The sequence below is a fragment of the Cibotium barometz genome, chromosome 30, assembly GCF_041138505.1.
Source record: "Cibotium barometz isolate CiBa-2024 chromosome 30, ASM4113850v1, whole genome shotgun sequence".
Classification (NCBI taxonomy): Eukaryota; Viridiplantae; Streptophyta; class Polypodiopsida; order Cyatheales; family Cibotiaceae; genus Cibotium; species Cibotium barometz.
Genome location: NC_141075.1, coordinates 9325923 through 9352170, shown reverse-complemented (window position 1 = coordinate 9352170; position 26248 = coordinate 9325923). Strand labels below are relative to the sequence as shown.

Sequence of the window (26248 nt, the reverse complement as noted above, 5' to 3'; positions counted from 1 at the left end):
AATATCTCGAGGACTTGGATTTCCGCTGGGACTTGTGCCTTTGTGTACATGCCCGGAAATGCCTGGAGGACTTGGCTTTCCGCTGGGACTTGTACCTTTGTGTACATGCCCGGAAACGCCTGGAGGATTGGCTTTCCACTGGGTCTGGTATCGCATATACTTGCCTGGAAACGCCTGGTATTATATGGTTTCATGAACGGAAATCGCTCATGCCAATGCTGCATTGCATAGCATCTTTATGTGCTTGCCTGCAAATGAAATTGCATGCTGTTTTCATGCCTGCATGACCTATGTGTAGTTCCGGGCTAGGGGACGCCCGCCCGTGAACCGTGCGTGTGAAACTGTCTGCTGACATGGTTGTGTGGCATGTGAACAGGTGGTAAGTATTACCCAATCTAGGCTCAAATAACCCTTAGGACTTAGCCAATATTTATAAGTGAGTGCGTTCCCATTTCATTAAAGTTTGGGCGCCCAAAAGTCACTTATAAATTATGACCGCTTCCAAGTTCACACTCACTGAAGTCCCGAGGCGGACAAGACTCAATGTCCAGGACCTGATCCTCCCCTTTTACTCATAAATGGGCATCTCCCCATGTCCCTTCACCTAATTGGACCCCAATTCACTTACTTATTAAGAGAAATTCGTGTTTTCTCTTCATGAGGATTTTTGGAGGCTGAAAACTCTGTTTTTCCACCATTTCTCTCCATTTCCAAGCTCTCCATAGCCATACCCAACTTACTAGGGTGTTTTCCAATCTTCCAAGAGTGTTTCCAAGTGCTAATCACTCTCCTACTCACTCCCAATGACTGAAATTCAGCAAAACAGCTCTCATTTTTGCTGTAATTTCTGGTCTTTTTGCTGAAAACCCTAATTTCAGCCTTTCTTTCTCAAGTTGAACCATAGGGGAAGCTTTCCAAAGGTTCCCTTCATCCTCTTGAAGACTTTTGTCGCGAAGGATTGCGACAAATCGAAGATATCAACACTTCTAAAGCTTCCAACGCGAAGGCTTCCGCTTGCAACAACTTCTATGAAGACTGGTAAGGTAATTGGACAATGTATTGTCATTACTTACTCAGTAGAAGGGCAGGACTCCTTGTTTAGCCGCCCTGTGTAGTATTTCTCTTGTCCTATGTGCTCTTGAAGATGTTGCTACCTTGCTTGGTAGAACATAGAGCCAATGGTAGAGAATATGGGCACTGAAGTCGGGCCGGGCATCAAGGCAGCTCCTTGGTGATCTACATCGACATACCATTGTTTTCTAAATGCTGAATTTCATATGCATTGGCATGGAGGATTTGGCAATGGATGCCCGTGAAACTATGTATTGAATTTCTCCTATAGTAATACAATTTACTCAAGGGAGGGGTCGGCCGTTCCGGCTCATTGTGTGCCTCTTGTCAATTCAGCAATTTACTTCTTGTATTTGAGCAAGTGTCCTTCAAATCTTAGTGTATTTAAGTGTATTGATTAGCATTGTGTTCAACCAAGTTACAAGTTGGCTGGTTGGCTGCTGTGCTACAGAAACACAGGCGCTAAACCTTCCTCTCTCTTTGCTTTTTGGAGGGAGAAGACCAGTTGGCTGCTGGACAGAGGTGCACAAGTATGCTGGTCCTCCTTGCAACAGGGCATGTTTTGAGACTGTTTATGGGCTGTTTTGCTTGGCTGCAAGTACAAGGTCACTTGGTTATGTTTCTTGGCATGGGAGCGACGCAAGCTCTCATGGGTGCATACCCATGGAGCAGATTGCTTTCTTCCTGCTAAGAGACCTGCAGTTTTGGGCAAACCTATGTAACATAGTTGTGGGGCAGAAATATAGCCAGACATATTCAGTAAGAGCTCTCTCTTTTGTTTGTGTGTTGTGTTGGCACTACATTTGAGTGTGTGCCGAGAATGTTTTCACGTGGAAACAGGACATGGATTTCATGCTGGGCCAGACCAGATGTTTAATGGGAAAACAGGTCACCCGATGTTTACCGAAACAGGTCTTTGTTTCATGTGGAAACATGTATTTGGGTTTCTCCAGGAGATAGGTCACATGCAGGCAGCGGTCACAGGAGTGGACACATGTTTGCTACAGCCTTGCTACTGATTGGACAGGGGACAGGGAATCCATGACTGAGATGGATAGTACCCTTGGAAGGTAGAGAGGGAGTGTACAGGTGTGTCTATTGTATGGTATGTTGTGCTGTGATGCGAGTTTGGAGTCTTTGTTATGATGCAAAAGCACTGGATGTGTCAGGGTGTGATGCTGTTCATAGGGTGAGAGGCTATGGATGGTTGTGCTAGCCCTGATCATGGGAGAAGGCTTCTGTATACAGGACTCATGTGAAAGAGTCTTTTGATGTGAACAATGGTGGGATTTGTTTGTGGATGCCGAGTGGACAAGAAGCCATGATGCAAGGTCTTTACAGGCTTCAGGAGTTCTACTGTGACCGCTGAGTTTCCAGCCTTATTGTAATCAAAGGTCTCTTATAATCAATTAAAGAAATACCGCAAAGAGCACCACTCCATTTTGGGGCCAATCGGTGTCCGTGTACTGTTTGCAGGAGCACTCTTGCTCCCCCTGTTTGTTTTCCTTTTCTTGGTCCTCAAAGGTCTTATTCGCAAGCAAATAGTGGTACATAATGAAAGAAAGGTACAAGGTAAAGTTTCCCGTCACTATCTTGCGAAGTTCAAGAACTATTTACCGATGGATGCGAAGTGGATGGAGGAGGGTGACTTAGCAGATTCACCTCAGGTATTGCAGCTTTATCTTGATGCCTTTGAGTTGGAGCCAACTCTTGCTACGGCTCATTCAGATTCAGCAGAGCATAGGTCTGGAGCATTGCATGATGCTCAAGAGGGGGGTAGCACCTCCGCTCCCTTGTTACAGACAGGTTCAGTTGTCATCTAGGAGTCGCTTGGTGACATCTTTGTATTCACCCGAAGGTACTGATAGCTGACAGTACATCTGCTTATGGGACTTCTATGATATTGTGTACTAGTCACATCAGATGGTATAGTTGGGTATGGTTCACAGTCGGCCGCACCATGAACTATAACTGCAACTATGGATAACTATGTCTACACCTATGGTTAACAGAGATGGTTTTTGCCTTTGGAACTAAGGTATGACTGAGGAAGATTGGGACATTGATCTTTGTCATATGGTTCTGGCTGTTCTTGACCACAGGATCGGTCAATTGGATATTGAGATGATGCTATTTGTGGAGTTAGTCTCCTTTGGACTGGCATGGTTTGGTAGAGCTCAAAGTCTACGGCAACTTGAGCTAACACTTCGAGACTCTATGGAGGATATAAGTCTTGCGAGCAGTCCTAGAGTTGGTTTGGTTCATAGATATATGGATCGAACTCTATTTGTGCATGTATGCATACACTTTTTGAGGTATTATTGTATTCTAGTGCCATTGGATCCTGGTACCCTTGAGAATACATTGGGAATACTCCGGATTGTGTCGTGTGAGGCATGTATGTTGGTATGATACATCAAGTACTTTATTATGTTCATGGATGCACCACTGGGTGTGGCTCCTACGGGATGGCCATGAGCAGAGTGGGTAAAGCATCAAGAGGGACATATGTGGAAAGTACTTAGTGGATGTATTGTTTGGATGCATTGAGTACTTTCATATGCTCATGTTGTACCACCAATCGCGACTCCTGCGGGATGTCCATTGGCGTAAGGCTTGCGAGCAGCCCTTAGACTATTACTTTAGAGTAGGTAGAGCATCTTGAGGAGCATATTGTTTGCGAATGCATATATGTGCCATGCATATGTGTGTCATATGTAGAATGTTGCATGGTTTTGTTTTTGGCTGGCACAGGTTACGTGTTTCCACTTGGTTTTAGACTTTTGTTGCAGGTTCTGAAGGAACAAAGAAGGTTGGTTATGTGACGGTGTGGCCATATTGTGCAGGATGATTGTTGCATCACCCAGATGCATTGGAGGGCCATTGCTTTTGTCATATGGGGCGTCTTTGCTCATAAGATGCCTACTGTGCCATTGAGTGCAATCGAGGACGCTTGGTATTTTTCAAGAGGGGGGTATGTCACGACCGTGTATTTTTCTCTGGACAATATGCATGTGTGCACGGGGACATGGTGGACAGTGTGAATGGCATCGGAAGTCAAAAAGGACTCAAGGTTTTAAAAAGATCTTTTTATTTTCACAACCCCATGTGGGGGGAGGAGACAAAAGATTTTAAAAACCTTTAAAAACATTATAATACCCTTTATGAAAGATAACGTGGCCCATATGCTATTATTGGGGGCCACGTGTGTGCTCTTCTCAAAAGGGACTGGCGGGCTACAACAGGCGCCTCTTTATGGATGAAAAAGCAGAGCGCTGGACTGCACTTACACGCCGGTTGGCTGTGGACTGCAGAAAGCAGATGCCTGGATGCACCTTTCTTTTTGGTGAAAAAGCAGATGACTGGATGCGTCTCTGTTGGTGAAACAGCAGATGGTTGGATGCGCCTCTCTACTGGTGGAAAAAAACAATGGGGACTGCACATGCACCTTGGCTCTCTCTCTCTCTCTCTCTCTCTCTCTCTCTCTCTCTCTCTCTCAGTGGAGATCCCTCAGTGGCAATCAAAGGAAAACATGTGGTTTTGAGGTACGCAGATATGAAAGACAAAATTGAAGTCATGAAGCAAACAAGGTCACTTAAGGGAACGAAGGTGTGGATGGCGGATGAACTCACAGCCACACAACTAAAAAACAGGAAACAAGAACTCAATAAAGTATACGAAGCAAGGAAACGAGGAAAATGGGCAGTCTACCGTAGAGGTAGAGCTGTTATTGCACATTTCAGGACAACCAAACATGGTAGTAATGAAGAGTAGCTGCTAGAGAAATCCTTAGTTTTATCTCTATTTTCATTTTGCTGCCCCCGAAGTGGAATGTAATCACATGGATGTATCTGATTAGTCCTATAGGTCAAATGTGGCCTCTAAAGGACGTTAATATAGTTTTCTTTTTTCTTTCTTTCTTTCTTTCTCTCTCTCTCTCTCTCTCATGCTTTTTTGGAAGGACTGCTGGCGGGCAGCGCTACTCTTGCTTTTTGGAAAATAGCTGTTGGGGGGCTGCGCTTCTCTGGCTGCTGTGCTACAAAGAACACAGGCGCAGACCAGGCTTGCTTTTTGGGGAGAGTACATGGGCTACGCTTCTTTGGCTGCTGTGCTACAGAGAACACAGGCGCAGACCAGGCTTGCTTTTTTGGAGAGAAAAGGTTGGCTGATTGGCTGCTGTGCTACAAAAAACACAGGCACTGAACCTTCCTCTCTCTTTGCTTTTTGGAGGGAAAGACCAGTTGGCTGCTGGACAAAGGTGCACAAGTACGCTGGTCCTCCTTGCAACAGGGCATGTTTTGAGACTGTTTATGGGCTGTTTTGCTTGGCTGCAAGTACATTGTGCACATGGGTTATTGGCTACAAGTACAAGGTCACCTGGTTATGTTTCTTGGCATGGGAGCGACGCAAGCTCTCATGGGTGCATACCCATGGAGCACATTGCTTTCTTCCTGCTTGGAAGGAACAGAGAGACCTGCAGTTTTGGGCAAACCTATGTAACATAGTTGTGGGGCAGAAATACAGCCAGACATATTCAGTAAGAGCTCTCTCTTTTGTTTGTGTGTTGTGTTGGCACTACATTTGAGTGTGTGCCAAGAACGTTTTCACGTGGAAACAGGACATGGGTTTCATGCTGGGCTAGACCAGATTTTTAATGGGGAAACAGGTCACCCGATGTTTGTTGAAACAGGTCTTTGTTTCATGTGGAAACATGTATTTGGGTTTCTCCAAGAGATAGGTCACATGCAGGCAGCATTCACAAGAGTGGACACATGTTTGGCACAGCCTTGCTATTGATTGGACAAGGAACAGGGGATCCATGACTGAGATGGATAGTACCCTTGGAAGGTAGAGAGTGTAAACCGGCCTCAGTCTTCAGACAAAACAAAAGGGCGTTGCGAAACAAACACTCGCACACAAAACACTTCAACACCTTTGACGACCAAGAAAAGGAAAACAAACATGGGGAGCTAGTGTCACAAACCCCTATATTCTAGGGACATGCGGATGCGTGTCAGGCCTAGAAACATGTGGATGCATGTATGTATTATACCTGGGCATGTGTATGGATCATATGAGTGGATGCATATGAGTCCAAGGACATGGCAGGACATTTGTGGACTTTCGGGCGGTGCCCGTGTGGATTCCGGCCATGCACACATGGCGTGTTATGATGGCAGGCGGAATATTTTCAAGTACAAGAATGATGATAGGTGGTTCTCCAAGTTTACATGTGCACAATGCATAAATGATGCATGCCATAACTTTATTTTACTTTGTGTGACATTGTCTTGCTGCCTGGACAATGCTTGTTATTTTGGCTTGTGAAGTCCGAGGGACCGGGGACGCCCGGGCACCTTGTGGACACGTGTGTGCACTCCTGTTTGGGTTTGTTTGGGCCTAAAACTGTGGGCTTATGGGTTTTGCAGGTGGTAAGTGCGTCCACACTCAATTTACAGCTTACTTCATTTACTACTAAGGTTTATTGGTTTGCAGGTCCACACTCATTAATAAGTGGCCGGACAACTTATAATGCGTTCGCATTTGGTTGGACCATAGTAGCCAGGAGTTTCATAAAAAAGGTTTTTGAAACGCGTTTCGAAACGTTTCGATGCCGGACCCAAAAGTATGAAACGGGAGGGGTACCTGGGGGGGGGGGGGGGGGGGAGACCCAACAATAGGGACCCTCAACAAGTTTCATATCAGTTTATAAGACTGCAAACAAACAACATGTCACCTTGATCTTATAGACTTACAAACACGCACACACAGACACACACATCTCAATTGAAAATTGAAATTTGAGATGTGTGTGTGTGTGCGTGTTTGTGTGTGTGTGTGTGTGAGAGAGAGAGAGAGAGAGAGAGAGAGAGTCTTGAGAGAGAGAGAAAGCTAGAGGAGAGAGAGAGAGAGAGAGAGAGGGAGGTAAAACCTGCTAGTTGCAAGCAGGTACATCCGCCCTGCACAAGAGTATCACAATCCTCACATGTACTCCGCCCTGCACAGGATGTAAATGGATCTTTAGGCCCTGTTTCCACGCGAGAAACTGATCCAGAAACCTGTGTTCTCCGTGAGCAAGTGTCCCCAATGCTTGCCCTAAGCACCTGTTATACCAGGAATCCTTGAGACACATCCATGCTCACATATTCCATTGCTGTCCGGTCTGTTTTGTGCAATAACCAGTCCAAAACAGCAACTTTCTATCGCGAGAAATCCACCTGTAAGGGGTCCTACAGCCCTGTGGAGGTCCCTAGAGCTGTCCTGTACTGTCCAAGTTGACTTTGGACACCTCTAACCAGCCCAAAACTCGCAATAACCAGAAATTGCAGGTCTGAAATTTACCAACCAGCCCTTTAGAAGAGTGTGGGGATCGATATCCAAGCTTGTGTGAGTCCGGGAAGCAAGCAACCAGCCCTGTAGCAACTCCCAAAGCTCCAACCAGCTCTCCAATGTGTTGAATAATGAATAAAACAGCCCAAAAGGGCCTCTTGAGGGAGGCGCCTTTTTCAGGTGCCACCTCAGGGGCCTGGTGGGTACACATGCTGGCTGACATGTGTCCCCATAAGGTGTCCAGGTAGGTGTCCAGCCCATAGTGCTCCATTTGTCCTGTTTCTGTAAGTTTAGGTCCAACCAAATGGGAAATGGCCATAAGCTGTCCGGACTTCGTTAATTTTGGTCCAACCCATAGTAGCAATGAAACGTGTTTCGCATTCCCACTGAAGTACGAAACGTTTCGAAACGTTTCGTTAAATTTGAAACGAGTTTTTTATGCTTATTTTTTTTTTAATGTCAAAATTGGGGATTTTTGCCGTTTGAAAACGTACGGCTCAAAATTTGGGCCTTTTTCAGTCTTGCACACGCGTTTCACAGAGAGAGAGCTTACGTGCGAGTTTCACAGAGAGAGAGAGAGCGTGCATGCGTGTTTGCTACAGCTGAAGAGGCTTGTGCAGGACGGATGTACCTGTGTGTAGGGCGGATGTACCTACAGATTCTCTTGTTTGAAATGTATTCATTCATAATGTATTTGGAAGAATCAGGTGCAGGCTGGTGGTGAATCCCCAGGCACCCGTAATCTTGTACTTTGCAGACTCTTTTGGTAATATAACCTAAAGGGGGGGGGATCAGCCTATCATCGGCCCCTTTATGTGGTGTACTGTCATTTTCAACTTTGTGGTTGTAATGCTCAAGTGTTAAGTGCTCAGAATCTTGTTCACATTTATACGATTCCAATACACGCGTCCGCCTCCCGTTACACCTAGAGTGCTCCTGCAAACAGTACACAGACACCGATTGGCCCCAAAACGCAGTGGTGCCCCTTTCGGTATTTCTTTACTTGATTATAAAAGAGCTTTGATTACAATAAGACTGGAAACTCAACCGTCCCAGTAGAACTCCTGAAGCCTGCAAAGACCCTGCATCCATAGTTGCCAAGCGTTTCATGAAACATGTTTCAAAAACGTTTCATAAACGTTTCTTTCAAATCCCAAACGTTTCATACAAAAAATGGAGATTACAGGCCCAAAATTTATATATAAGTTTATAATATGTAAAAAATATGTTGCCTTTCCTTCAAAACAGTATTAAACATGCATCATTTACACATTAAAACATGTTTTCAAATTAAAACTAAAGAATCTGGGTTAAAAACGCTTAAATCGTACAGTTCCCAAGTGGACACGAATGAAACGCGCGCGTTTCATTCGTATGAAACGTTTACGAAACGTTTCGTTTCATTCAAACTGAATGAAACGCATTTCATCGCAACTATGCCTACATCATGGCTTCTTGTCCACTAGGCATCCACAAACAAGTCCAACCATTTTTCACATCAAAAGACTCCCACACATTGAGTCTGCATACAGAAGCTTTCTCCCATGATCAGGGCTGCCACAACCATCCATAGCCTCTCACCCTATGAACAACATCACACCCTGACACTTCCAGTGCTTCTGCATCACAGCAAAGACTCCCAAACTGTCTCTCAAAAGAGAACTCGCATCACAGCACAGCATACCATACAGTAGACACACTTGTACACTCCCTCTCTACCTTCCAAGGGTATTATCCATCTCAATCATGGATTCCCTGTCCCCTGTCCAATCAGTAGCAAGGCTATACCAAACATGTGTCCACTCCTATGACCGCTGCCCACTCCTATGACCGCTGCCTGCATGTGACCTATCTCCTGGAGAAACCCAAATACATGTTTCCACATGAAACGAAGACCTGTTTCAGCAAACATCGGCTGACCTATTTCCCCATGAAACATCTGGTCTGGCCCAGCATGAAACCCATGTCCTGTTTCCACGTGAAAACATTCTCAGCACATATTCAAATGTAGTGCCAACACAATACACAAACAAAAGAGAGAACTCTTACTGAATATGTCTGGCTGTATTTCTGCCCCACAACTATATTACATAGGTAAGCCCAAAACTGATGACTCCACAAATAGCATCATCTCAATATCCAATTGACCAATCCTGTGGTCAAGAACAGCCAAAACCATATGACAAAGATCAATGACCCAATCTTCCTCAGTCATACCTTAGTTCCAAAGGCAAAAACCATCTCTGTTAACCATAAATGTAGACAGAGTTATAGTTGCAGTTATAGTTCATGGTGCAGCCGATTGTGAACCATACCCAACTGTACCACCTCATGTGACTAGTACACAATATCATAGAAGTCCCATAAGCAAATGTACTGTCAGCTATCAGTACCTTCGGGTGAATACAAAGATGTCACCAAGCGACTCCTAGATGACAACTGAGCCTGTCTGTAAGAAGGGAGCCGAGGTGCTACCCCCCTCTTGAGCATCAGGCAATGCTCCAGACCCCAGCCTTGCTCAACCTAAATGAGCCATAGCAAGAGTCGGCTCTAACTCAAAGGCATCAAGATAAAGCTGCAATACCTTAGGTGAATCTGCTAAGTCACCCTCCTCCATCCACTTTGCATCCATCGGTGAACAGTTCTTGAACTTCACAACATAGCGACCGGAAACTTTACCTTGTACCTTTCTTTCATTATGTGCCAGTATCTGCTCGGGAATAAGAACCTCATCAAGTTCCTCCACTTCCGTCTAAGCCTCATCTGATACATCCTCAGGAACCCAAAACCTGCTTGCACTCCTCCCAAGTGGTAAGCACAAGTCCCTAATGAAGCATAGTAGATCGCCACTGCTAAACATAGAAAGAAGCTGCCTTCCGAACCCATGAAGCCTCCATGAAGATACCACCGATGACAAACTATCGAAAGTCATAGCCTTCAACCCATCTTTTGCACCATAACACTTCAACTGCTTCTTGTTCCTGGCCGACTACTTCTTGTCCTTGGTGTCTTTTCTCTTGAGCTTCATCCTCAGCTTTCGCTCCACCTGATATAGACAAAGACACACAATCCTGCACTGCCTCCTGCACTTCCTTTTCACTTTCCACATGTTGAAGCTTTTGATGTGACTCTCATGAGACAACCACGAGCTCACCCCCTTGAGACAGTTGGTGATTGTCCCAACCAAAGCAACCATGGGCTCGCCTACTTGAGAAAGTCGACAATGTCCCGACAACGCAACCTTGTAAACCGGCCTCAGTCTTCAAACAAAACAAAAGGGAGGTGCGAAACAAACACTCGCACACAAAACACTTCAACACTTTTGAGGACCAAGAAAAGGAAAACAAACAAGGGAAGCTAGAGTGCTCCTGCAAATAGTACACAGACACCGATTGGCCCCAAAACGCAGTGGCGCCCCTTTCGGTATTTCTTTGATTGATTATAAGAGAGCTTTGATTACAATAAAGCTGGAAACTCAACCGTCATAGTAGAACTCCTGAAGCCTGCAAAGACCGTGCATCATGGCTTCTTGTCCACTCGGCATCCACAAACAAGTCCAGCCATTGTTCACATCAAAAGACTCCCACACATTGAGTCTGCATACAGAAGCTTTCTCCCATGATCAGGGCTGCCACAACCATCCATAGCCTCTCACCCTATGAACAACATCACACCCTGACACTTCAAGTGCTTTTGGATCACAACAAAGACTCCCAAATTGTCTCTCAAAAGAGAACTCACATCACAGCACAGCATACCATACAGTAGACACACCTGTACACTCCCAGTCTCCCTCTCTACCTTCCAAGGGTATTATCCATCTCAGTCATGGATTCCCTGTCCCTTGTCCAATCAGTAGCAAGGCTATACCAAACATGTGTCCACTCCTGTGACCGCTGCCTGCATGTGACCTATCTCCTGGAGAAACCCAAATACATGTTTCCACATGAAACGAAGACCTGTTTCAGCAAACATCGGGTGACCTGTTTCCCCATGAAACATCTGGTTTGGCCCAGCATGAAACCCATGTCATGTTTCCACATGAAAACATTCTCAGCACATTCAAATGTAGTGCCAACACAATACACAAACAAAAGAGAGAACTCTTACTGAATATGTCTGGCTGTATTTCTGCCCCACAACTATGTTACACAGGTAAGCCCAAAACTGATGATCCCTCTGTTCCTTCCCAACAGGAAGAAAGCAATCTGCTCCATGGGTATGCACCTATGAGAGCTTGCTTCGCTCCCATGCCAAGAAACATAACCAGGTGACCTTGTACTTGCAGCCAATAACCCATGTACATAGTGTACTTGCAGCCAAGCAAAACAGCCCATAAACAGTCTCAAAGATAGAGCATGCTGCCACTTCAGCCTTCCCTTGAGAAAAAGCACACACATGCAGTTGCAGCCGGCCTGTTGCAAATAGGTAAAGAACCTGCTGTTCAGTCCCTATGCGCCCCTGCAAAACTGCCCGACAGCCTGCTATTCAACCCTACTCCTCTGTTCAGCCCACGTGCAGTCCAGCCACGTGCAATCCAGGCTGACAGTCGCTAGAGAGAGAAAAATTCAGTCGGGCCTGTATGTACTTCAGCGCAGCCTTTTTTCCAGAGAGAGAAAGCATACACACACTCCTCTGCTGCAGCCCTGTGCGCCTGCAGTCCAGCCCTCCGTGTGTCAAGCGAGAGATAGAGAGAGAGAGAGAGAGAGAGCATGTGCCGCAGCTCCAGCCTGCCTCCTCCTGTTCAACCCTCCGTTTTTTTCAGCAATAGGGAAGCGCCCTCTGCAGCCCGCCAGCCCCTCTTTCGAAAAAGCACAGGCGTGGCCCCCAATAATAGCTTATGGGCCACGATCCCTTTAAAAAAAATGTATTCTAATGTTTTTAAAACCTTTTGTCCCCTCCCCCCACATTGGGGTAATGAAAAAAGGACCTTTTTAAAACCTTGAGTCCTTTTCAACCCCAAGAGTTGTACCAATCTGTCCATGAAGTTATTGCCCCAAACTGATGCCATTCACGCTGTCCACCATGTCCCTGTGCACACCTGCATACTGTCCAGAGAAAAACACAGGGTCGTGAAAGAGAGGGTGTACAGGTGTGTCTACTATATGGTATGTTGTGCTGTGATGCGAGTTTGGAGTCTTTGTTGTGATGCAGAAGCACCGGATGTGTCAAGGTGTGATGCTGTTCATAGGGTGAGAGGCTATGGATGGTTGTGGCAGCCCTGATCATGGGAGAAAGCTTCTCTGTTTCCACCCTCTGAACTACCAAACCCTTCCTCTCACGAAGGGCCAGAGAGAACAACTCCGAAATAGTCACGAGCCAATGAAAAGTGAAACCGGCCTTCAGAATCTTGATGGGCGGTGAAACAAACACTCGCACACAAAACACTTCAACACCTTTGAGGACCTGGAAAAGGAAAACAAACAGGGGGAGCTAGAGTGCTCTTGCAAAAAGTACACGGACACTGGTTGGCCCCAAATCGCAGTGGCGCCCCTTGCGGTATTTCTTTAATTTAATCAAATTTGAGAACAAAGTACAACTTGTAGAATCCTCCAGCAACAGAATCCCTTGTAGTTTCACCCAAGTCTTCCAAATGAGTGCTTAGCAAGCCTTACCCCATGTCTTCTTCATCAAGAGCCCTTCTCAAAGCCTTAACCCTTGATCTTTGTCTTCAAAAGCCTTCAAGTTAAGTGCTCGAGGGCCTCGTACACACTCAAGGCTCAAGACTCGCTAGCCGGAACCTCTCATGGCGCTCTTGCTCTCTTGCAAGTCTACCTTGGATGTGTCCCATGATCCAAGTCCTACCACTTGTTAGCCAAGGCACTTTTCATAGTACCCTTGCTCACACAGGGCTAGCACTAGAGAGCACTTCTAACCCACCCAAAACATCGTGACCCAAGACAAAGAGATAGCAGCCCAAGATACAAATTGATCTGCAGCTTTTTCCTTCCAGGAGTGCACGCGTTCATGTTTGGGAATCATAGCCTCATGCTCCCACTCTTGCCATAGCGGCTCATGCCTCTAAAACAATCCCAATGAGCCTCTGAAACAATTCCAAAAACTCTTCTTTCCAAGCTTCATGTCACCAGAGCTTTCTTGATGCAGCTTTCTTGCTCTCAGCCACAATCTCCTTCGTCACAACCTCCATCGCGGCCTTCCCATGGAGTGTCTTCTGAACCAAACACTGAAGCACTCCAGACGAACAGGTTTTCGTCTCCATAAAGGCTCGCGCTGCAGTCCTCTGTGCGCCTATAGGCCAACCTGCCTGTGTGCCAAGCGAGGAGGAGAGAGAGCAAAACCCTGCCTACAGCTCTGTGCGCCACCCTTTGCAGCAGCCTGCAACCCTGCGCCTCCTCCAAAGAGAGAGATAAAGAGAGAGCGTGTGAGGAAACCTGCTCAGCCCACATGTGCGCTTCTGCCCTGCCAGTCCGCCTCCTGCAAACCAGTCGGTCTCTTGCAGCCACCGGCTTGCCCCTGTAGAGCTGCGCAACCTTTCGTTGTAGACCAACCCATGTGTCTGCTTGTTGCGCCTGTGTGTACTACAGGGCAGACCGCCAACCAGCCTCCTTCCAAAAGCGAGAGAGAGAGAGAGAGAGAGAGAGAGAAACACTCCCAACCTTCCAAGGAGAAGCGCCACACACACACACCGTCAACTCCACCACCCTTCCCCTTAATAAGGAGGCGCCTCAGCCCGCTTTTCTCAAAAAGCAAAAACTAAAAGCAATAGCCAAAAAGCGCAACCTCCCAAAGATATTATTATTTTAAATCATCAAAGGTTATGAAACCTTATAAACTTAAATGCTTTTGTCCCAAAGGTTATAAAACCTTTATACTTTAATTCTTTTTGTCCCCTTCACACTTGGGGTGTCCACACATGGGTTTCCTTCTCAATTCCAAACTGATGCCATTCACACTGTCCATTCTGTCCCCGTGCCCACCTGCATGTTGTCCAGAGAAAAACACAGGGTCGTAACAGAAAAGAGAGACTTAATATGACACCTCCTGCAGTCCCACCTACTCACAACGAGAGAGAGAAACTTACAGTCCTTGTGTCGCCTTTCACAAGAGAGAGGAGGCGTGAGGAAAAGCCTTGTTCAGTCCTGCCCTCGTCTTGCAGCCGAGAGAGAGAACACCTGTGGATGAACCTGCTGTCCAGCCTGTACTCCCTCCTACAGTCCACGCTTCTATGTCCAGCACTGTTTGTATGAACAGCAGTTCAACTGACAGTCAACTTCTTGCCAAAAGCAAAGGTGCTTGTTGGCCGCCCTGCACATGCTGTTGCCTAGGCCTGCTGGGTAGCCCATATGCTGAAACCAGCCTCTGGTAGAAACCAAAGTGCGGTAGACTAGCAGTCACCCAAACCAGTTGTAATCCAGCAAATACAACAAATATATGAGAGCTAGAGTGCTCCAACACGAAAAGAAGAACGACCCCTGTTGGCCCCAAAGCTTGGCGCCCCTTTCGGTATTTTTTTATTCAAATTAAATGGAAGAGTTTAAATGAGTACATCATGGCCATTCATGGCTTGTATGTTTGCATGTCCAATCTGCCAATCCCGTGGACCTCTTAGCATAGAGGTTACACATAGCCTTGTGCCCCAAAAACACCACACTGTTATCTCCTCTAATCAGCCAAGACAGTGCATCCGTGAGACCTTGAATATGCATCTAATTGGCCCATGCACATAGCCTCAAGCTCAGCCATAAAACAGTCCATAAACTCTTCCAAATCAATCCAAAAACTTGCCCTATTTTCACCCTCCAAACTGCCAAACCCTTCCTCTCACAAAGGGCCAGAGAAACAACTCCGAAACAGTGACGAGCCAATGAAAAGATAGACTTGGTTAGGCACTTCTTGCAGTCCCACCTGCTCATAAAGAGAGAGAGAAACTTACAGTTCTTGTGTTGCTTTCCCCTAGAGAAAGAAAGAGAGAGAAAAAGCAATTCAGTCCTTGCGCTTGCAGCCAACCAGTAACCAAAAAGCAAAGGGAATTCTGTCCAATCCACGCTTCTCTGCAATCCATCCGACTTCAGCCAACGAGAGAGAAAGATAGCTCCCACGTGCAGCCGACGTATGCTGCAGCCCTGTGCCCCCTCTTTTTTCCACGAAAAAGCCAACCCCTCTGTGCGCCCACGTATGCTGCAGTCCTTGGCTGCAGCCCGCCGACTCCTTGCAAATAGAGAGAGAGAGAGAGCGAGAGAGAGAGAGAGAGAGAGAGAGATTCAGTCTGCGCTTCCTGCAGCCCCATTTCTCTGTCCAGCCCACCTGCTTGTTGCACCAAGAAGTACGCCTGTGTGTGCTGCAGCAAAGCCCGCCAACCTCTCCCCAAAAGCGAGAGAGAGAGAGAGAGAGAGAGAGAGAGAGAGAGAGAGTGCTGGCCCGACTCCCTCTCCAAAAGAAGCATAGGCCCCAAAATAGCCTAGGGACCACGATCCCTCCAAAAAGGGGGTGTTCTTTTATTTTTTTTAAGGTTTTAAACCTTTGTTCCCTTTTGTCCCCTCCACACATGGGGTTATTTAAATACCTTGTCCCCTCCACACATGGGGTTATTTAAATAAAACATTTGCCCCAAGTATGAACCTTAAACATATATCTTGCTCACCGACCACCATGCTCACACTTACGCTGCACAAATTCACCGGGTCATGACATATGCCCTGGCCGCCCAGCTAGGCTGACCTCCAAGGCAAGTCGGCTAGCTGGCCAAGCCTCCAAAGCTGGCCGACAGGCTGCCAAAGCCCTTTCTTGGGCTGGCCGACTAGGCTACAGCCATTCCTTGGCTAGTGGCCGTTGGCCACAAGCCTCTTGGGCCCTTTGGGCCTAAGGCCTACCCCTTGCCCATTCAAGGGATACAACACCCCTTTCTGGGGTAGCCCTAAGGGCTGCCCCCCTTCTACATGCAACTACATGCTTCTAGACAGATGTCTGGCATCTGGTTGCAAACTAAGCACTCAGGACACCTGACATCATTCTAGAGGGAGACTCATAGCCAACCTCTCTTTAACTGATCTCGTAGGACTCCGCCAATCTGTTCACTTCAGGTACTGAAGTGAACAGATTGGCGGAAGACAAGGTTTTGGTCAATAGCGACTAGAATGGTCTTCAGGTACTGAAGACAAGGTTTTGGTCAATAGCGACTAGAATTGTCTTCCAAACGCTACTTCATAAGTAGTCCTGCCATTAGGTGAAGAAAATGAATCATTCAAAACTGCTTGAACTAAAGGCAAATATGATTCCAGCTTACCTTGTTGATCATGGACATAACACTTCAGCACGTCGAAAGCCAACGGGTTGTAGATTTTTTTCTAGCCATCTGTCTGTGGGTGAAACGCACTGGAAAAGTTCCGTTTAGTACCCAAAATTATCAAACAATGCCCTCCAAAAATGACTTGTAAACTTGGCATCTCGATCTGACACTATGGTCCTAGGAATCATGAAAAAGTGGGCAACATCGTCAGCGGTCACATAAGCAATATGCTCAGCAAAAGGGCACTGTTTATGATGCGATTTTTGCACCTACTTCCAAGATGACCACCATCAAAAGTGTTATTGCATTGGCTGCCCATCATGGTTGGAATGTACTTCAATTGGATACCAAAATAGCCTTTTCCTTAGTGAGGACTTGCACGAGGAAGTGTATGCGAGTGAATCCACAGGTTTTGTGGCACATGGTCAAGAAGGTAAAGTATGAAGATTACACAAGGCATTGTATGGCCTCAAACAAGCTCCTCGAGCTTGGTATGAAAAGATACATGCTTATTTGACCAGCTAGGGCTTCCACAATAGTCCAACGGAGAGTACCCTCTACATCAAAGTGAACAAACAAGATTTGATTATCATCATCCTATATGTGGATGATATGTTGCTAGCAAGGATCAATGAGGATGAAATTGCAGCATTCAACGCTGATCTTGAATCCTCATTTGAGATGACAAATCTCGGGCTGTTACACTATTATTTAAGCATACAGTTTGTACAATTACAAGAGGACATTGTTTCACTGCAGTCCAAGTACATAAAGGGGCTAATACAAAGGTTCAAATTTCAGGATTGTAACCCTATTTCTCCTCCAGTACAACCCCACCTTAGGCGGCTTAGGCTGAGTATGTATGATGCAAGAGAGCCTTGTGATGCTTGCCACTCTTTACAGCCAGGCTGTTCGCTGCCTCATATACTTGTGTAACACAAGACCGGACATACAGTTTGGAATGTCCAAGTTGAGCAAATTTATGCACATCCCAAGGACAAAGCATCAGCAAACTATTAAGTGTGTGTTCAAGTACTTACAAGGCACCCAGTGACCAGTCTCTTGGTTTGTTCTATACCAAGAGAGAAGCAAGAAGGCATGAGCTGCCTATGAGCTATATGCAGGAAAGCATGTTTGTGCTTGGCTATAGTTGTAGGGAGACTAGCATATTATGGCTTGGTCATTCTCATGTAAGCAAGAAAGAAGCACACTCATGATACAGGCAGCCAGAATCCAGAAGCCGCAGAGTAGAACAGTGCGCAGCCAGCCAGCAGGCGCAAGGTACAGATGGTACACTGTACGGACTGCCACATGGCAGCCATAAACATGTATGTGCATATGCACAGCAGGGGCAGCGAGTCTGTTCAGGTCAACAGGAGGAGGGAGAGGGCAGCACTAGAGAAAAGGCACACGTGGGACTTGGCAAGTATGGTTAAATGTAAAAAACATTCATTGCATCTACTATCATACAAATCTGCCAAGTTTCAAAAACGTTTCATACAGTGCTAAATGTCTAACAAATGCCAGATGTCAACAGTCATCCTAAGACTTTGACTAATGAATTATAACAGGCAACATGCTGTGCATCCTGATCCCTGATCTATTTAAACTATGCAGGTACGTTTTTTTTGTCCTCTAGTCAGTGTGGGTCACAAGATGCTTTTTTTTTAACCTTGTAAAAAAACTCGTTCTTTGAAACATCTTAAACTAGTCGTTTCAAACAGGTTGGCCTCAGAATGAAGCACATTTCTTGTTACCTATGCTCAACAGACCGGCAGTGCACATTGACAGTACATGTGCCATGTGCATGCCACCCCACCTCCCGGGCATCTCCCTAGACAGAGCCCAGGTGCAGCTAGCTACACTCCCAAGACCCATTGGTCCGAGGAGATGCTCCACCCAAGAACTTCAGATCCAAAACATCCTCTAGAGATACAAAAGTGCCCCTCGGGCCTCCACAGACCGTCAATGTGGAGAGCCTCTATACAGTCATAGATGTCGAGGACCACTTTGATCCCCTCATGTATCATTGTAGCATTGTACCACTACCACTTACAGAGCTGTCTTTTTCCTTTTAGCTCTAGTTAGGTTTTTTTTCCATGATTCTGTCACTTCTTGGACACATCGTAACACTTTTGGTTTCATAGAGCCTTTGGTCTTTTGTAGACATCAATAGAACCTCTCTCTCTCTCTCTCTCTCTCTCTCTCTCTCTCTCTGTGCAGGCCCCTTGGAGAGATTCTTCTCTTGTTACATAACAATAAAAAAATAACATTACACCATGAAACGGATTAAAGAAAGCAACACGTGATAAAAGATGAGTCAACTTACGGATTATCATCAATTACTAGAATCCGAACCCCCGACAAATCCGCCCACATGTTACTCAAAGGAGCAGTGAGAGCGAGCTGTTGCATCTCACTTGAAAACTCCGGAAATTGCAACTTTACAATGAAAGTCACAGTACAGCCCTTTCCCAGCCCATCACTTTCTATCCAAATGTGCCCTTCCATCAGGGTCACGAACCTGGAACCACCCCGTAAAATCAAGTAGTCAGATACTACACCAATCTATCCCTCTAAAGGAGCAAAAAGGCTCTTGACAAAATGTACCCAAAACTGATAAAACCCTACCTCTTACAAATGGCTAAACCAAGGCCTGTCCCTCCACAGCTCCTAGTAGTTGCCGAATCAGCTTGGACAAACTTGTTGAATAACTTTGGTATATCAGCAGGATTGACACCAATTCCCGTGTCTCGGACCTGCAAACAATCCAAACAGCAAATGACACCTCCCTTGAAAACGTTTCTAATCCAAAGTCATGAGGTCAAAAAGATGCAAAAACATCAGGTATGAAATTGCGCTTGAAAATATTTACCTGTACTCTGAGGAAAAAATAACCATTATCGTGAACTGGACGGAAGTCAGGAAAGCGAGGATCCCTTAGATATTCTTGCCTATCCAAGAAGATAGTCACAACTACACTGCCCTCTTTTGTAAACTTCACGGCATTACCAACCACATTCAAAGTAGTTTGCATCAGCCGCTTATCATCACCCACTGCATATTCAGGAAGGTCTGGGGCTAACTGCAATGTAACTGAAAGCTTCTTCACTGAAGCAATCGGTTTCACCAAGTTCAGAACCTGAAGCACAACTGTTGATTAATTTCGGCAAAAAGAGGCTATCTTTATTGAAGCATTTTGCACACATTTAACTGACATGAAACAAAAGGCATGGCAATACCTCTCGGAACACAGCCGGCAAGTTGAAAGTATGCAAGTCCAATTCAAGACTCCCATCCTCTAGACGTGACATATCTAGTACATCATTTATCAGAGTAGCAAGAAGGTTGCTACTCTTAAGCACAGTCTCCACCATTGACCTTTGTTCAGGTGTCAGGTCAGTTTCTTTCAGAAGGGACGTGAATGCAATGATTGCATTCATCGGAGTCCGCATTTCGTGATTCATCACAGCAAGAAAATCATTTCGTGCACGAATTGCTGTCTCTGCTTCCCTCCTGGCCATGTCCAGAGCAACATTTTGTTCCATTAATAAGTCCCGTGCCCTCATTGACTCCTCTAGAATGGCAGCATGTGACAGGGCGACTGCTACCTGAAAGAAAGCACCATCGAATCAAACGCCGTTGAAAGGAAGTGCATAAAACTGAATTAATGCTGTAAGCTTTGTTTCATCAAGAGGATCTCCCAATCGCTCTGGAGCCTGCATGACCCCAACAATCTAAATTACAAAACAGTATACATTGCTATGTCTGGTCTGAAAAAACCAAACCTGCTCTGCCACCACCTCGACTAGTTCAAGCTCATGCACATGCCACCTGCGAGCACTATCTGATGGAAGCATGAGGACCATGAGCGCATACGGCCTCTTTGAGGGATCTGGCCAATCTGCAATATGAAAATTATTAAGATGCAGCAATGGTACACGCATGGCTACGACATCACCAGCCATATATTTGCCTGTTTTAGGCCGTGTCATTGCCACAGGACTATTAGGAGAAATAACCATCGCTCTGTGGCTACTGAACACTTGTTTGATAGTTGGATGGTGAATAGGAACCGTCATCGATACAGGTTTGTGCAGCCGGAGTGTATGAGAAAGTTGCAATTCTAGCCCATTGCGTGTCGGCATCCAAAGTGCACACTCCTCTAATGCCAATGTCTTTCCTAACTCAACAAGGGTAGTGTTCAATATCATGTGCCTGTCTAATGTGCTTCTGATCTCCTGAGTCAGCATCCGCACATGCCTGCCAGTTTCCTCCTGGGTCCTAATCAGTCCCATCTCACGGTCAAGCTCTGCTGCTTTATTCTTCAAAAATAGCTCCCTTGTTTTGACACTGAGAAGATCCGGGATAATGTGGACAAGCATAAGGGCAGTCGCACAAGACACCACAGCCGTCAATGCTTTTGAGACAGTCATCACCAGCGCAACTGTGCGGGAATGTGTGGTGAAGGTCCACAAACTGATTAGATGTGTCGCTCCACAGAGTACGATAAAGGCCCCAAACTGTACCAGCACCCATCTGTATGGAAAGACAGCTGACTTCTTCACAAAGTAGATAAGTTCCAAAGGTATTGAGAAGTAAGCTAATGCAATGAAGAAATCTGAAATGTATTGATATCTCATGAAAAGATCATCAGGAGGCCAATGTGGCTCAACACAATTGCACGACTCCATCCCGTGAACTGTCCACGGACTGCTCGCTCAAAAAATTATGACAATGTAGAGCTGAGACGGAAGTACCTGAAAAACTGGACCAAGGACATTACATTCAGATGCACATAATAAAGCCTTAATGTTGTAAGCAAAAAAATCAAGCTGCTCACTTTGCAAAAGCCATCATTGTTCAGCAATATAAATGAACGGAGTGACTAGGGTGATCAAAAATTCTTCCAATGTAATATACCCCTCATATTGGGGACAGCGATTCACAGCTGTCCATGGGCATTTCCGGGAGGGGAGGACGCTAGGCGGAAGTGTCACAAGGTGAAGATGGATTTTGAATAAATATGGTTAAAACCATAGCCCAATCTTATGCATTTATTTGAAGGACCTTTTCATAAGAATAGATGCTAGTTTATTTCTAGCAACTTGTAACTCCTATAACGAGGTTCTACACATTTTTTGTTAATAATATAGAAAGTTATTTTGTTTTTCTCTTGTGTGTCGTGCACTTCTGCAAGATGTAGTCCTTTGAGGACTTTGGTGTGTAGAGTAGAAGAGGGGTAGATTTCTTCTTCTTTTTCATCGATGGACACCTTTTCATAAATTTCCTTCTGTTTCAACAACCTGAAGTGAGCCATGTGGTCAAGACATTCTCTTTTAATTGGCTGAGGTCCTTTTGCTATGTCCCATTTTCTAGCATGTCCACCTTTTGATGGCTTGTCCATGGTGGGACACTTTTTTGCGCTTCAGTGTCCGTGACGAGGCATGATGGGTGGGAGTCCATGCTTTAGGTGTCAGTGGACCTTGTGAACTTTCAGCCAATAAATGTTTGACACGCAAGCAGGAATGATACCCAGATGGACTCTTGTGTAACCCTGACTGACCAGGGAAAGTTTCTTTCTTAATTGATGCCATAGCCATGTACATACTACATGGCACTAAGATTAACAAATGGTTCCTGCGGCTTTCATATTCGAATAATTAATTTATGGAAATTCTAAAAGATTGATTATTAATCCCATAATTAAGTTGATAATTAAGCCTGAAACAAGTTCCGACTGTTACCTGAACAATGGCCGCAATGAAGATAAGCCAAGAAATCCTAATCAGCTCTGCCACAAAGGACGGAGTACATTCTTGCCAGTATGTCACTGAGTAAAGAGGTGGTTCCGCAATGCCCAAGTACCTGCATGCCGCTGACTAAATCAGTGTTTCCACGTTTATCAAGCGCTGCCCCTGCTCAAATCAGGCGAAGCAAGCCAGAAAACATTGTCGCCCTAGCACAACTGTAGATGTTTCTGCTTCAATTGTATTGTAAAACCCCACCAGGCCTGATTAACTCTGCTACCAGTGCAAAGTTCCCAGCCTCGCCCCTCAAAGTAAACCCCAAACGGCGCTGTCACAACTGCACAGGCCTCTGACCCCCTGCTGAAGCCATAATCAGCTCTGCTTTCATCAGGCCCTGGCCAAAGAAACCCTAATACACCTGCTTGCAAGACTGAATCATCACACCTTGGCTAGTGAAACCCTAAATAGCTGCAAATGCTCTTGATCAGCTCTTCCACCGTTGTATACGCCCCTGAATCAATTGAAATGAGCCACCGGACCAAGGGCTACAGAAGCACTACAGACAGCGGGAAAGGGCACCGTGAATCACTTGCAATAGATTGTGCTTCAGCGAGAAAAGGCCATGTGATCAGGCCCGCAAGGTTTTGAGAGGAGAGGAAGGGCGGGCTCATACACAAAGAAGAAAAAAAAAAGGGAGCGGGGCGAGAAACACACAGAGCTCAGAGAGGGGTGAAAAGTGTGCCAAAGGGATGCGATTGAGAGAGAGCAGGTAAGAGCTCACGAGTGGGAGAACAGGGAAGGTCGGTGAAGGGCAAGGGATGTCTATGTGTGTGTGTGTGTGAGAGAGAGAGAGAGAGCATAAAGAAGGTCGATGCATGTATGTGTGTGTTTTTTTAAACATGAAGCGATGAATCCCGTTACATGGACCATAAAAGAACACACCACAATGAGAAGAGATAAAGCAATGTGCTGTCCCTCGGGAAGGGGACATCCTCTTCCAGATGACTGTTGACACATACTCCCGAGTACCTTTGCCCACCTTAGGTATTCATTGTTCATGCACTCTCCACAGAGGTATTCATTGAACTTGGCTTACCAATAATTTATTTGCCTTAGCGTGTCAAATGACTAATTAATCGATTCTTTTTTTCAGAAGGTCTTCAAGGCTATTTCTAAGGTTTTCTTCAGTTATTTTGCATCTTCATAGATTTTACAAATCTTCCGCTTATAGTATATTGTGACACGTGTTCCACGACCTTCGGCGTCTATAACACGCCCCCTCGTCTCTTGCCTCCAATCCATATCCAAGCAAAGCTCATCGGCCTTGTTGTTGTGCTCTACAAGCTCTGACATACAAACACAAGCTTCATTGTACCCTGCATATGTCTTTGGTTGCAAACACCTGCTTCATGCATGAGGAAGTGATACCTCCATACACGAGAAAGAAATCGCTGAAACCCTTCACCTCGCCTTATCCTGCACCTCACCCGCCCCTGACCAGCACCGTATCACCCTTCTTCTTCACCTCCAACCACGATTTTCATTCTGCTGGAGAAGGAAGACCACCTCCTTTGCCTCCAGCCCATGGGCGAGCTCGCCCTTCTGCTTCGCATGCAGTCGTGTGTGATGGGAGAGCAACAACAACCTTAATCGTGTAAGGTTGTATTAATTAATGCCCGCCCTTACTATATAGTTATTTCACTTGAAATTGTTGCATTAATTAATTATATCGACTCGGAAGTAATTAATTATATCGACTCGGAAGTAATTAATCAATATTTATACCAAGGTTAGATGTTTCACCCTCGATGTCCAGTAACCTTAAAACTTCAAACCTTAAATCAGAAGCATACACAAAGAAACCACAAGCACACCGACAACACGCACACAGAGCACAACGACACACGAGCAACGCAACACACATGGTGTGGAGGGATGTTGGCAAGCTGTAGAGGTCGCTTGGGGGATAGGGGGAGACTTTCCACGTGGAAAGGGTGAAAGTGTAAACCTTTAGGTGCATATTCACCCTTAGGCTAACCGTTAGGCATTTATTAATGCCCAAGATAGACATTTGGGTGAAATTATAAACGACAGGCACTAGTGCCCAAGATAGTCAATAAGCTACCCAAGATCATTTTTTCATGCATTAATTAATTATGATCATTTTTTAAAAGGTGATGATGGTAGATTTAGTGATGTGAAAGATCGCATGTGTTTTTGACACCCGGTGATGTTGGTGGGGAGGTCTATTTGAGGGCGGAGTGAAGGTGATTGGACGTTGGTGAGGTTGCTCCTTGATCGATGTTCCTTCTCGTTAAGGTTTCATACAGGTTCCTTCTCATTAGGGTTTCATACAGGTTCCTTCTCATTAGGGTTTTGTGTAGGTTTCTATGATACAGGCTCACTTTGGTGGGGAGGTGGTGACATTGCTCCTTGTTTGCTGTTCCTTTTGGTTCGTTGTCATTGTGGTTGTGATGCTAATGACATGTGAGTGGAGGTGAGATGTGACAGCCCTTATCGCTATTCCTTGTTTGTTGTTCCCTCTCGTTAGGGTTTCGTGCAGGTTTCTTTGATGCAGGGTGTGACTCGCTTTGGTGGGGAGGTGATGGCGTTGCACCTTGTTTGTTGTTCCTTTTGGTTGGTTGTCGTTGTGCTGGTGACATCGGCCTGCTTTAAAAATCTTTGTGAGAGTAAGAGATTTATCTGCACTTCAGTATATGAGAGATAGCTATAACCTACATTCAACGACAAAGAGACAATTACAATCGAAAGTAATGATGGAGAGAGAGAGAGAGAGAGAGAGAGAGAGAGAGAGAGAGGCTCCCTTGCATTTGTATGGGAGGAGGAGAGGCGTGTTTCTGTTTCTCTAATGCATAAGAGAGACAAGAGAGCTCTCTCTTTGCTGCACCTTATGGCCAACGAGAAGAGGAATACAAATTGACATTCCAGCATGCATCATGATTCACATTTCCAGAGCCCACACATGTAACATGTTATTTTTAGAAAAATGCGCAACGTTGCAGAAGCAAATTAAAAGACATATGGAATTACAAAAAGATGGTTAATGTTAATGAAATTAATTAAGAGAGACTCTCTAAATGGTATCATAGTTTTCTTACCTTGGGTTATTTCTTAACACGGATCCACTTCTAGGAAAAGAGAGAAAATGGAGACTTGCAAGAAAATATACTATTCAACTCAATCAACTTATAAAAACCACAAGTTTAACATATTCAATAATTGGATAAATAACGTGTAAAACACTTAGCTCATGAAAATGACTGAACATTAGGTGCAATCTTCTCCCCTCATGTGTGTGGCCTCTCCCCACACATGAGCATTTATGTAATTTTTCCATTCCAAAATAGGCCATAGCCTCCAAAAATACAAAAAGATGCTTTTACTTGCACATCAATCTCTTGTGCTCAAAATAGAGTCTCCATAAATTAAGGCTAGGGTTAAAGCATATCATGGTTTATAAAAATATTAAACTTCAAGTCTAATCTTGATAAATATAAGCTTTTCAAAATAAATCAAAATGTGGACAAGCTAACACATGTATATACAAAGCTTGTTTACAAAAATGTGTGCCAATAAATAATATCATGCGCATCCTCCTTAATCTTTTGAATCCTCTTTGCCTATAAAATAACCAATAATAAATTGGTAAACAAATATTCCATAAGTATACAAACCATCACCACATACATGTTTGCCAGGCGTAAGTAACCAATCCCTTCCATACAAACCAACTGTAATAAACATTGGAGGCCCCAATCATACGTTAATGTACACCAAGCGTATTAATATTTATAATGATATCACCCACGAATCCCTTCCATACAAACCA

General features: G+C 45.2%; 1 protein-coding gene across 1 annotated transcript in view; it reads right to left on the bottom strand.

The window, feature by feature from the left end:
• LOC147621129 (ethylene receptor-like) overlaps positions 1 to 23319 on the bottom strand; it is a 76149-nt gene extending 52830 nt beyond the window's left edge. Inside the window, exons 1-6 of the mRNA XM_086823862.1 lie at positions 22396 to 23319; positions 20437 to 21416; positions 19891 to 20259; positions 19524 to 19790; positions 19280 to 19407; positions 18978 to 19172 (exon numbers count right to left, since the gene is read on the bottom strand). Of these exons, the coding sequence (XP_086679988.1) occupies positions 18978 to 19172; positions 19280 to 19407; positions 19524 to 19790; positions 19891 to 20259; positions 20437 to 21342 (1865 nt within the window). The 5' untranslated portion in view covers positions 21343 to 21416; positions 22396 to 23319. The remainder of the gene's footprint in view (positions 1 to 18977; positions 19173 to 19279; positions 19408 to 19523; positions 19791 to 19890; positions 20260 to 20436; positions 21417 to 22395) is intronic.
• Between the last annotated feature and the right edge of the window lie 2929 nt (positions 23320 to 26248).